The following is a 13,089-nucleotide window of genomic DNA, read 5'->3' as shown; positions in this document are numbered from 1 at the left end:
TTCAATTAGTTAGTAAAGTTTATTTATTTTGCATTTATCATAAAGTGCAGTACAGGAGTCAATTAAAACTATTTGGTAATAACAGGCCAAAACATATCAACAGTTATTAAATGAGCAAAGTATGGTGAATAAAAAAACACAAAAAACAATATGGCCTAAAACCGCTTGTCCATAGAATATTCAAATCAACCGAGTGCCAGTGTGAACAGGTGAGTTTTGAGATATAGTTTAAATGAAGCTGTGGAATCTGAAATCCTTCGAGGTTCCACAGCTTTGGTGCCGCTGCCTCAAAAGCTCGGTCACCTCGAGTTTTAAGGCGAGTGTGAGGGACTGACGGAAGGTTCTGGAGGTTGGATCTGAGGTGGCTGCTGTTGAATGCGGGTGATAAGGGCAACAGTGGGACTGATTACTGAATAAATAAAAAAAGGTGCATAACAACTGCAACAACACAAGAGAGGTTGAACCGGATCTGAGAGGAGAGCCACATCCTGCTCACTGCGGGCCGTTCATCAAGGGGGCGGGGGGTTGCTGCTCCGGGAGGAGTCCTGTCGAGCATCCCTCAGTGTCAATATGTTCTGTTGTTATTGTTTACAACTGTGACCAATATGGCAAAAGGTACACGAAGGAAGATGCAAAGATGTTGACCTCCATAACGATCAATCTATCTCGCTATATAGTGTACTGTGTATATATAGTAATTTCATATTTACATACCTTATGATGCAATAATAAAAAAATATATACACACAAACAATATATATATATAAAACAAATGATTACATATATATATATATATATATATATATATATATATACACAGTAATAGATTAACTGTGTTTTTATTGCTTTATTTACTTACCTTGTGATGCAATAATTTAAAATATATATAACACAAATAAACACTATATATATTAAAAACAAGAATATACATACATATCTAAATATTTACATATATGTATATATATATATATACATACACATACAGAGCAACATCTATCTGAAAGATTCCCAAATATATACTAATAAAAACGGGTTGTTTTCTTGCAGAATGCTATTAATTCAAAATTAAATATAAATAAAAATACACAATACATAAATATAAATAAGACCAGTAACATCAGAAAAGGAAAGCTACATCTATTTTCATTCATGAAATATTCGTTGTATGTAGGTATAACGATTCATGAATACACCGATACGAAACCCACACTGATGACGACACCAGCTGGTGACCCGGATGAGAAGCCGGCCGCGCGTGACCCCGCCCCCTCCTCCCTGTGGACGACGGGCAGCAATGAGCGAACAGAGGTGTGATTGTTCCGCTTCGCCCTCCCCCGCAGCGAGCTCCTCCTGGCCCGCGTCGGCGCGTTGAACGAGGGGCAAGAAGGAGTCACGCGACCACACGAGCGGAATGTCAGTGCGCACGCGACGCCCGGTTATTCGGGAGACTTCGACCGGCAGCCGGTGCTGAACGGGCAGCCAGCTAAGCGACGTTAGCCGCCGCGCGCCGGGGGTTCCGCGAGGCTGCGGCCGCGCGCTGCATGACGGTCGACGTGCTCTTCAGAAACGGGGACGCCGGGTGGGAAGCGGCGGGGGCGCGCGCGAGCTGCCTGCGGTGACGGCCACGGCCACGTATCGCCTTATCTCTCTCGCTCTCTCTCTCTCTGCTCGGGTCGTTTTTTTGCGAGCACGGAAGTGCTCTCGTTTCTTTTGTTTCGTCATATCCATTAAAAAACACTTTAAAAAGGAGTGTTTCCCTGAGACAATGGCTCCCATGGGTGTCCGACTGTCACCGCTCGGCGTGGCGGTGTTCTGCCTCCTTGGAGTCGGCGTCATCTACCACCTGTACGCCGGGGTCATCTCCAGCCGCTGGGCCGCTTTCAGGTCAGACCCCCCCCCCCCCCATTGAGATGTGTCCCTGTACGTCGCCATCATCTGGCCTTCTGTGGGTTAACTGATGAGTCTCTGCAGTTGTCTGATTGTGAACTATCGGCATCATGTGATTAACACGGCCCGGGCGACAATCTCCAAAAAACGTTCTCCTTCTGTGTCCTGCTCTCTGCAGACAGGGCAGCAGGGTGGATCTGAGGGACCTGCTGGCGGTCTCGGTGGAGGCCGCGGTGCTCGGAGGCACAGAGGTACAAAAAAGACAAGTTAATTTACACGGTCGTGTAGGCTTTTATGATATATATGTTTAGTTCAACTAAGATCAGTTATCACAAGATGATCTGACCGCAGCCATTTAGACTTTTTCACCCAACTTCATAAGGGTGTGTGACCCTTTATCAATCGTAGTACCAGGCTCACGTTTAGGATACTTTATCATGTTTCCATTTTCCAAACGTACCGAAACAATAAAAAAGTGTGGAACGTGAGCCGCGTCTCTTCCCCCTCCCCAGGTGAAGAAGGTGCGCGATGAAAACGGCCTGAAGGAGAAGTCGAAGGGCAAGACGCGGGAGGGCGTCGATGAGCTCCTGACCATGGGCGACCTGCAGTCCCACAGGAAGATGTTTAACCTCATCAGCAACACCTTCCCCGACGTCACGGTGAGAACCAGTCGCCGTGCGGGTCGCTGGATTTTTAGTTATTTTTCATTTAAAACCACGCCCGAGGCACACGACCGATGCCCGTACCTGCGTGCGTCCAGGTGAACAGCGAGGAGCACGACAACACGGTGGACAAGGCCGCGTCCTGGAGCCGGGACATCCCCGCCGACATCCTGGACAAGATCGACGGGGGCAAGGACGTCCCCGCCGAGAGCGTCACCGTGTGGATCGACCCTCTGGACGCCACGCAGGAGTACACGGGTGTGTATTTCAATGTGTGTGCCACCAGGTGTCTCTGTACAGGTGACTAACACTCGTGGCCCCTTCTTGTAGCCGAGGCCTCTTTAAAGGGACCGTTCGCTGCACTCAACACGCCGTAGAAATGCATTTGAAGAAACCCAACAGCAAGACATCCTGACCCCGGTCACTCGAGATGAAGCTTCATGTGGGAACTACTTTCTCTCTGCCGAAGTACACCCACGCATCGTACCCCGGCATCGACTCGTGGACGAGAGGCTCAGACGGCGGGAACATGAACGCCGTCTCTGCTCCGGTGGAGCTGTGCCGTTAGCTAGCTAGATGGTGCTAGGTGGTGCTAGGTGGAGCTGTGCCGTTAGCTAGCTTGGTGGTGCTAGGTGGAGCTGTGCCGTTAGCTAGATGGTGCTGGGTGGTGCTAGGTAGAGCTGTGCCGTTAGCTTGCTAGGTGGAGCTGTGCCGTTAGCTAGCTTGGTGGAGCTAGGTAGAGCTGTGCTGTTAGCTTGCTAGGTGGAGCTGTGCCGTTAGCTAGCTTGGTGGTGCTAGGTGGAGCTGTGCCGTTAGCTAGCTAGGCGATGCTAGCGGTATCAATGCTCCCCTCCCTCTGGACATTGACCCGGCTGGCGGGTGTAGTTCGGTGCAGACAAAGTGTTTCTCTTTAACTCGGTGACACATTTGGTGCTTGTGCTCATCTCTTCCCCCCCCCCCCCCCCCCCCACAGAGAATCTGGTGAAGTATGTGACCACGATGGTGTGTGTGGCCGTAGACGGTAAACCAGTCATCGGGGTCATACACCAGCCGTTCACTGACTTCACTGGTAAGTGTCTGTGTGTTTGTGTTTTATTGTGTGTGTTGGTGTGTTATTGGTTAAAGTGTATTTGACCTCCCCCCCCCCCCCCCCCCAGCCTGGGCGTTTGTCGGCCAGGGGTCCAACATGAGTCCCCGGGCGTCCTACAGCGACAGCCCCCCCAAGGCCATCGTCTCGCGGTCCCACTCCGGGAAAGTTAAAGGCTTTGTTCAGGACGCCTTTGGAAACGGCACCACCATCATCGAGGCCGGGGGAGCAGGTAGGAGACGAGGGTCATGAGGAGTCACACTCACAATGAGCAGCCCTTAAGAACATCATGAAGGACCGCGTGGCAGCAAAGAGGTGCACGCAAAATATGCTTTCATTTTAATTTGTCTCTCTCTTTCTGTCTCTCTTTCTTTGTCTCTATCTCTCTTATGTTTCTCTCTCTTATGTTTCTCTCTCTTTATGTCTCTCTCTCTTATGTTTCTCTCTCTTTGTCTCTCTCTCTCTCTTTCTGTCTCTCTCTGTCTGTCTCTCTCTCTCTCTTTGTTTTTCTGTCTCTTTGTTTGTCTCTCTCTCTTTGTCTCTCTTTCTTTGTCTCTATCTCTCTCTTTATGTCTCTCTCTCTTATGTTTCTCTCTCTTTCTGTCTCTCTCTCTTTCTGTCTCTCTCTGTCTTTCTTTGTCTCTCTCTCTTTGTCTCTATCTCTCTCAATCTTTCTTTTTCTGTCCCTCTCTGTTTCTCTATATTTTTGTCTGTCTCTCTCTCTTTCTCTCTTTCTTTCTGTCTGTCCTCTCTCTCTTTGTCTATGTCTCTCTTTCTCTCTCTCTCTCTCTCAGGATATAAAGTCCTGTCCCTCTTGGCGATGCCTTCGAGTGACACCGGCTCCATGGACCAGGCGGACGTTTACATCCACGTCACCTTTATTAAGAAATGGGACATCTGCGCCGGTGCTGCATTACTCAACGCTCTGGGTAGTTATTTAAACATTTTATTTAGAGTTCTCCAGCTGATACAAAATATGACAATAAACCTTTTTTGGTGGGCAGGTGTTTGGATGTCTGAGTCCTGACCGAGGTGAGGAGAGCAGGAACATCCAAAGCGCTGTGACTGGCAGTTTGTTCACACCCACATGTCTCAGAGCCTTTAATCTGTCTTCACTCGAGGCTGGTGCGGCGCTCCCGTTTCCTCTGTAAATAGACCTTGAACCTCACACGCCGAGAGATGCCGCAGGATATCAATGCCACTTCGGAGGAGAGCGTGCACGAGGCCAGCCTCAATAAATATACACGATATTCAGACTTCCCCTCCATCATCTATACGTCATCGACCCATAGTACCATGTGTGGACGTGGTTCTGCCTCCCAGAATAAACGCCATGGTTTCCTGACCATTAGAAGACTTGGAGTCCATTTTATTTATGGGTTTGATTATGTGGTTTTATTTTTAGGATTATTTTAATTTTCCAATCTCTGAGTATTCTCAATAGTTAAATGTTTATTGTACTTTGAATTAGTGCAATTACATTATCATTATCAGTGGCATAGAAATGGTCCTAAAAATGACAATGTTTTTATTTCTGGCAGAATATCTTTACATTTTTAAATTATTAATTTTACTTATTTTTAATTTTATTTATTTATGGCAGAATATCTTTATTTTCTTTAATTAATTAATTAATTTTAAATTTTATTTATTTCTGGCAGAATATCTGTCCAAAGAAAGTAGTAACCGTGACGGGCCTACATACGAAGCCATATTGCATAATGAGTTGTTGTCGTCTCTTGACCGTATGTTTGAACCAATGCCGTGTCATCTCCCCGACCGCAGGGGGCCAAATGACGACGCTGAAGGGCGAGGCCATCGACTACAGCGGAGCGCCGCTCAACAAGGGCGGCCTGGTGGCCAGCGTGGGCGTGGACCACGCCGCCTTACTGCAGCGGCTGCCCCTCCTGGACCCTGAGAAGCACTGAAGGCGGAGCCACTGGCCGCTCGGTCAGCTCGTGGGGAAAAGGCGACACGTGGCGGCGCTCTTCTCCCACCGAGAGCCAAAACATCCGCCGATCGGACGGGTTGGAACCAACACGGCTGCCGCCAAACCAATGGCTCTGAACTCGCACTCCTGGACATGCAATCGTACTTTGCAGCTGTGAGAAATGGTACACCTTCCTCCTCCACACAAACACACCCCGGCTCCCTCGCCACGGCCATCACCACTCCATACCCACGAACCCTTCAAGGGCCCGATGGGACGTTAAGACCGTCGACATCACGAGTCCAGTAGACGCAGGATGAAGGGACACTCCTGTGTTCCAGACGTACACGGTAGCATTGAGGTCACCAGGATGGCAGATTTCTGTCAATTGGACTTTGGCCTCTCAGCTCTGGGTCAAGAGGACCCAGCTAGTGTATTGGTTTGTTGTTTTCAAACTTTGGTTTGATCTTCACTTCAAGAAAAATCTATTTCTGAAAACTCTCCTCCTGGGCCAGGCACTGTGGAGGATTTCAAATATCACTTTCACACCAAATGCCTTTATATTAGAAACATGGTCTTCAGTGACAACCACACATTGGATGTTAGCTCGTGGACATGTGAGCCTGAGAACGGGTTTAGTAGAAAGTCAACTTCTAAAAATGTATGAATTAGGCCAACTCGGAATAATAGTGAATCTATTAGATTTACTAAGCAATCAATGAAATGACTAAAGGGGGAAATCGGAAGGAAATGGTCTATTATCTTATAAATGTGGGCTGATTAAACCTCTTCTCAGATATGTCTTGATTTCTTTAATATTTATTATATATATTTCATATATATAATATTTTGTATATATACATTTTATTTAAAATATATATATATATTTATGTATAAATAAATGTATATAATGTGTGTGTAGTGGAAGCAGTGAGTGGGGGTTAAAATGGACATATCAAGGCTCTCCTTCCTAATCGCAGCCAAATAACCTCCCTAGAAATGTCTGGGCCTTTAACACGGGTTCTGAAAGAGACGGGTGCTAAAACTGATTGTTTCCGACAGAATATACAGTTATAAGAGTGAGGCTATGGTCAAAAAATAATGTTTTTTTATTTTTATCAAAGCATGTGAACATGTTTGAGTAGAAATGTGAAATGCATACAAGTATGACCCTGGAAGGGAACATGACACGTTCCCCTCTAATGAGCCGGATCCCTGAGGGACACTAACATTTATCTTCCTGTAAAAACACTTGTGTAATGAACTGAAACCACGAAGCGCCGGGACGCTCGTCACCGCCTCGCCGGTACGACTCCTGAGCGGTCAGCTGCGTACACTCCAGACCGGAGATCGTGACCCCTCGCACCTGGTCACGTGTTGACCGGACCGGACTCATCGGTTTTGTATTTTAAGTGACCTCGGCCCCTCAACCCACCTACACATGTCTTTCTGTACCGTGTGCGTTGTGGTCCTCAACAAACCGTGACAGGAAGCTCATGTCCGTGTCTCCAGGAAGTTAACCCTCCTTTGGACCTGTCTGAGCTTCTGCTTGTACGATTGACGACCCTGCACAGAGGTCAAAGGTGACGACGAGGAGACGCCGACACTACGAAGGGGACAGCGTTCAGCCCGGGACCTCGATAGCAGGGGGGGGCTTTGTGTGATTTGTGATTGGAGTGCCTTTTGAGCGACGGTGGAGCGGTGGTTATTATGCAAGTGTGGTGTCGCCATGGTGATTTTTGGATCCGCCGTCAGTCTGAGACATTCGTTAAAGGAGGCGGGTCTATCTGCACTTTCCTACAAGACACGACCTCTGAACTCATTGTCCATTTTTCAAGGGGTGTGTCATGTAGTGGGCGTGCCCTGTGGGCGTGTCCCGTGTTGAAGGTGTCGTGGAAAAACGACGAGACGTGTGTGGGGGATAAAAAAACATTAAATAAAGCCTTTTTGGAGCTGTGTGGAATCTGATGAGTGGCCTCAAGTGATGTCACTTAAGTCAGCGTCAGTAGTCTGAAGTTTGAAAATGAACAACATCAATCTGGGGTGTGGTGTCGGAGAGAAGGGAGCTCACAGACACACTTCACACACCAGACGGAGAGGGAAAAAGAGCTTATGGATAAAAGGTGTTGTGTACGTCCAGGGTCGGAAGCCCTGAGGGAGCATCGACCAATCACAGCCTCTGATGAGTCAAAGAGGAAACGTCTGTTGGACAAGTAGAAGATTATGACTCAACTTCGTCTTAATTGTGTATTATTTTCGTGCCGAGCTTTGATGGGAGCAGGTCAGGTGTTCAGCTTCAGACAAATTACAAATGATCCTCAGAGGGCTTTACAGTCTGTACACATCCGACGCCCCTGACCTTTGACCTCACATCGGATCAGGAAAAACTCCCAAGAAATAGAAGAAAAGCTAATTTCATGGGGAAAAAAGTGAAGAACCCTTCAGGAGAGCAACAGAGGAGGATGGACAGAACAATAGATGAACACATATGATTCTGGAGGAAATGGTTTTCTCACCACTTTCACAGATGGATAAAAAACAACCTGATAGGTCACAGGTTTGTTGTTCTTCACTCAGGGCTTCCGTAAAAAGGAAAATGTGACTGCAGTTGTAAAAATTTATTTTTTGACAAGAAAACCGTCCCAATGTGACCGAGACTCACCCCGAGCGGACAGCCGGTCCAGAACCGGCCGGACAGCGTCCTCCATGTGTCTCCTCTGGGCCGTGAAGTCTGAGGCCGCCGGGCCTCCGACCGTCTCGATCCAGTTCGTCTTGGAGGAGCACGCATTAGTGCAGATGATCTGTTGCAGAGGTTTACACGAGGGACAAAGCCCTGTTAGCATTGGTGCCATGTCAATTCAATATCATTATAATAAATATTCAATTCAGTTTCAAATCAGTGTATTTGTATCGCCCATTTTCACAAATTACAAATTTGTCTCAGAGGCCTTTACAATCTGTACACATAGACATCCCTGACCTTTGACCTCACGTCGGATCAGGAAAAACTCCCAAACAACCCTTCACAGGAAAAAAGGGAAGAAACCTTCATGAGAGCAACAGAGGAGGATCCCTCTCCAGGATGGACAGAACAATAGATGTCATGTGACCAGAAGAACAATAGATGTCATGTGACCAGAAGAACAATAGATGGCATGTGACCAGATGAACAATAGATGTCATGTGACCAGAAGAACAATAGATGTCATGTGACCAGATGAACAATAGATGTCATGTGACCAGATGAACAATAGATGTCATGTGACCAGATGAACAATAGATGTCATGTGACCAGATGAACAATAGATGTCATGTGACCAGATGAACAATAGATGTCATGTGACCAGATGAACAATAGATGTCATGTGACCAGATGAACAATAGATGTCATGTGACCAGATGAACAATAGATGTCATGTGACCAGATGAACAATAGATGTCATGTGACCTGATGAACAATAGATGTCATGTGACCAGATGAACAATAGATGTCATGTGACCAGATGAACAATAGATGTCATGTGACCAGATGATCAATAGATGTCATGTGAGGAGATGAACAATAGATGTCATGTGACCAGATGAACAATAGATGTCATGTGACCAGATGATCAATAGATGTCATGTGACCAGATGAACAATAGATGTCATGTGACCAGATGAACAATAGATGTCATGTGACCAGATGAACAATAGATGTCATGTGACCAGATGAACAATAGATGTCATGTGACCAGATGAACAATAGATGTCATGTGACCAGATGAACAATAGATGTCATGTGACCAGATGAACAATAGATGTCATGTGACCAGATGAACAATAGATGTCATGTGACCAGATGAACAATAGATGTCATGTGACCAGATGAACAATAGATGTCATGTGACCAGATGAACAATAGATGTCATGTGACCAGATGAACAATAGATGTCATGTGACCAGATGAACAATAGATGTCATGTGACCACATGAACAATAGATGTCATGTGACCAGATGAACAATAGATGTCATGTGACCAGGTGAACAATAGATGTCATGTGACCAGATGAACAATAGATGTCATGTGACCAGATGAACAATAGATGTCATGTGACCAGATGAACAATAGATGTCATGTGACCAGAAGGAATCATTATACACAAATTAAAACACAGTAAACAATCAATGAATATGACAGAGTGTATGAATAGTTAGTAGTCGGCATATTCCACGATCCAGACCTCCAGGATCCTGGATCCATCAGGCAGATGGAGGTAGAGAGGAGGAGTGGGCGGAGTCTCAACAGTGGGCGGAGTCTCAGCAGGGCCATGATAGTAGTTGATGCTGGTCAGGCTTGTTAGCTTGTCCACAACGAGCCTGATCTTAATGAAACTTGGTGGAGCCAAAGAAGAACCAGTTCTCTTGAAGGCCCCATGACCAATTAGCCGCTAACGGAAAGTTTCCACACACGCACAGCACAACAACAACACAAAAGGTTTGGAGACACGCGTTTCATACTATATACATGTATCCATGAGATACCGTCCATTTGGCAGAGGTTTGCTTTTCTCCAAAGCAACTTAGGGATCAATGTGCTTTCAAATGAAAACTCCTGCGGTTAAGAACTTTAAAGACTATAAATATCGACGATGTCTTAATTGTATTGTGAACTGGGAATATGGAGGTGGCCGAGTGAAGCTGAGAGGATGAAAAAGGTTGAAACACCTCGTGAAAGGTCAGCTGTAAAGGCCCCCCCACACACACACAGTCACTTTGTTCCTGTGATGGCCCCCCAGCACACTACATACATTACAATATGTATTCTATACAGTTATTAATCATCAATGTAAAATCTATAATGCATGTGAATATTGTTGAATCCTGATGTAGAAACGAAGTCACCTTCTCCTCCTTCGTGAGGCTCTTCTCTGGGTCAGAGACCAGGTCCCGGACGAGGTCCACATATGAAGCCAGGTCCTGTTTAGCCTCTGCACAGGAATACACACGCCTACAGGTTAGGACTTATACACGTCATCACTAATCAGTCACACACACACACACACACCGGCCAGGAGGAGACAGTCCACACAGTCCGTCTTGCAGTACTTCATGGCCAGGTCCACGGGCCGCTGCCCTGTGAAGGTCTGGCTCAGCGGGTCCGCCCCCAGCTCCAGCAGGACCCTCACGGTGTCCAGGTGGCCCCAGCAGGCGGCGAGGTGCAGCGAGGAGTAACCTGCGGGACGAAGAGCGTCACGCACTGGGGACCGGAACCGAGGTCCGGCACTGAGGTCCGGTACCGGGCGGCGAGCACGCGCGAAGAAAATCCAAATAAAAGGATACCGTCACTCAGGGGCGTCGTTAGGCCTGTTCTGGTTTGTATGTTTTCTCCTCCTTCAAATTACAATCCAATAGCCGATCATCAAATTTAATGATAAAATCCCCGGGCACTAGGACCTGGGGGAGGCTGCTGCGCTGGCTTTCTCACTCTGCTAAGTAATGTCTCTCCTCAAAACAGCCAGGATTACAGCCAATAAATTTAGCTCAAAGTAAATGATGCAGAGTGACCTGTAAGTCCAGGTAGTTACAGAATGTAATATATATATATATATATGTATATATATATATATATAATATATATATATATATATATATATATATATATATATATATATATTATATATATATATATATAATATATATATAATATAATATATTGGTAGTTGTTAAGGTTTGTTACCTGCTTGTATTTAGCTTTACTTGAGGCAAATGAAAGGGAAACTTAGAAACTGTCTCCAGTGAGCGAGAGTGTGAACGAGCGAATTCGAAATTGACATCTCTCTATTCTTTGCATTAATATATATTATTATAACATATTGTTTTCCATTGAATGGTATATTTGACACTGAACTACTTCATCTCTAAAAACACATCCATGTTTCCCCCTCCCCTCGGGGCTCAGCCCCCAATTCCTTGAACTCTCCAACCGCCCTGCGTCTCACCCCTGACGGTTTGCTCGTTGACCGAGGCCCCGTGGTCCACCAGCACTCGGGCGATGGCGCTCCTCCCCAGCATGCAGGCGGTCATCAGCGCGTTTCTCCCCATCTCGTCCGTCACTCCGCACGGGTCCGTTTGCGGCGACCCCCCGGCGACAGCGTCGCGGTCGAGCAGCTCCGTCAGTCCCTCCAGGTCCCCAGATAGCACTCGCGTAAAGACTTCTCTTTGTGTGGACGTCATGTCGGTAGGCTACAACGCTTTTTCAGTTGGATGTTTCCATGGTTACAGCATCACCCGCCAATCTGATTTGCACACGGTTCTTCTGTTGACAAATGTAAGTCTACCAACGCGCTCTTTCAAAATAAAAGTAGCCGCCAAATAATTTGATGGATTGTAAAATATTAATTCAATGCCCTGTTTATATAACTTTGATGAATGTCAATGTCTAACTTTGTTTAACTCCTTAAGGCATACCATAAGCGATGTGTCACTTTGTCAAATTATATATTTGTATGACTGTCATATTCATTAATTGTGTTGTTACTGTGTTTTAATGTGTGTGTAATGATTCATTCTGTACACATTACATCTATTGCACCTGTCCATCCTGGAGAGGGATCCTCCTCTGTTGCTCTCCTGAAGGTTTCTTCACTTTTTTCCCCATGAAGGGTTGTTTGGGAGTTGTTTCTGATCCGATGTGAGGTCAAAGGTCAGGGATGTCTATGTGTACAGATTGTAAAGCACTCTGATGGGCGATACAAATAAACTGAATTGAATTGTTTCTGGTGTGTCACATGGGAGTCATTTATTTTCAGAATGTGGTCAAGTCAACATTAAATACATCGTCGTGATGTGTTTACGGGTTGATGATTAAATTGTTCAAACACAAGAAGCGGCATCACTAGGGTTCCATGGTGTAATGCAGGCCTATTCAACTAGCGGCCCGCGGGCCGGATACGGCCCGTTTGAGTTTAACTACGGCCCGCAAGACTGCCTGCAAATCAATATAGTTTGGTAAGAAAAAATACAACTGACGGACACGCCTCTTTTATACATTGAGACATCTAACCCAGAGCCATTGAGTTTCACTGTTGCCTCAACCAAACCTGTATGGTTACATCTTTATGTTACGCACCGTGTTGGTTGCCGTTGTTACACCCCTACTGGTTTTCAGACCTACTGGTTTCCCTGCGCGTGCGTTGTGTTCTCTTCACATCTGCAGCGGGGCTCTGTCTCGCGCACCAGATTTGTCACACATTCACAAACATATTGCTGGAGATCTTCAAGCCACCGTTCATATCCATGTCGGCGGTTACGATTGTATAAGTGAGCAGTGCATCACAGCCACGGATGAAGAAATACATTTTCGAAAAAATAAAAATAAAAAGATCGCCCGACCTGGTTTCGATCCCTTTCACGCAAAAGGAGTCTGCACTCAAAGACATGCAGTCTGTGCGCTGCGCCACCAGATTTTAGTGTTATTCCAAGTAATTTATATATTGATCCATTAAGTCACATTTCTTATGTTTTCATGGGAACAGTTTGG

At 46.1% G+C, this 13,089-nt stretch overlaps 2 protein-coding genes across 5 annotated transcripts; one reads left to right on the top strand and one right to left on the bottom strand.

The window, feature by feature from the left end:
* ankrd45 (ankyrin repeat domain 45) lies at positions 1-12,541 on the bottom strand. Its single transcript, XM_056421143.1, has 5 exons — positions 11,549-12,541; positions 10,615-10,782; positions 10,452-10,537; positions 8,229-8,367; positions 1-545 (listed from the first exon to the last, which is right to left on the bottom strand). The coding sequence occupies exons 1-5, from the start codon at positions 11,781-11,783 to the stop codon at positions 493-495; spliced, it is 681 nt and encodes a 226-aa protein (XP_056277118.1). The 5' UTR covers positions 11,784-12,541; the 3' UTR covers positions 1-492.
* bpnt2 (3'(2'), 5'-bisphosphate nucleotidase 2) lies at positions 1,232-7,529 on the top strand. 4 transcript variants are annotated; one of them, XM_056421142.1, is made up of 9 exons: positions 1,236-1,884; positions 2,066-2,138; positions 2,400-2,546; positions 2,648-2,807; positions 3,523-3,618; positions 3,707-3,868; positions 4,431-4,565; positions 4,641-4,668; positions 5,422-5,500. In XM_056421142.1, exons 1-8 carry the CDS (start codon positions 1,766-1,768, stop codon positions 4,661-4,663), a joined length of 915 nt encoding a protein of 304 aa, XP_056277117.1. In that variant the 5' UTR covers positions 1,236-1,765; the 3' UTR covers positions 4,664-4,668; positions 5,422-5,500. The 4 variants fall into 4 exon arrangements, with proteins under 4 accessions (XP_056277115.1, XP_056277117.1, XP_056277116.1 ...); XM_056421140.1 differs by having other exon boundaries at positions 1,232-1,884; positions 4,431-4,668; XM_056421141.1 differs by having other exon boundaries at positions 4,641-5,514.
* Positions 12,542-13,089: the final 548 nt, after the last annotated feature.

The sequence above is a fragment of the Pseudoliparis swirei genome, chromosome 8 (assembly GCF_029220125.1).
Source record: "Pseudoliparis swirei isolate HS2019 ecotype Mariana Trench chromosome 8, NWPU_hadal_v1, whole genome shotgun sequence".
Taxonomy (NCBI): Eukaryota; Metazoa; Chordata; class Actinopteri; order Perciformes; family Liparidae; genus Pseudoliparis; species Pseudoliparis swirei.
Note: the sequence above shows the minus strand (reverse complement) of the source record. Positions and strands in the feature narration are given on the sequence as shown.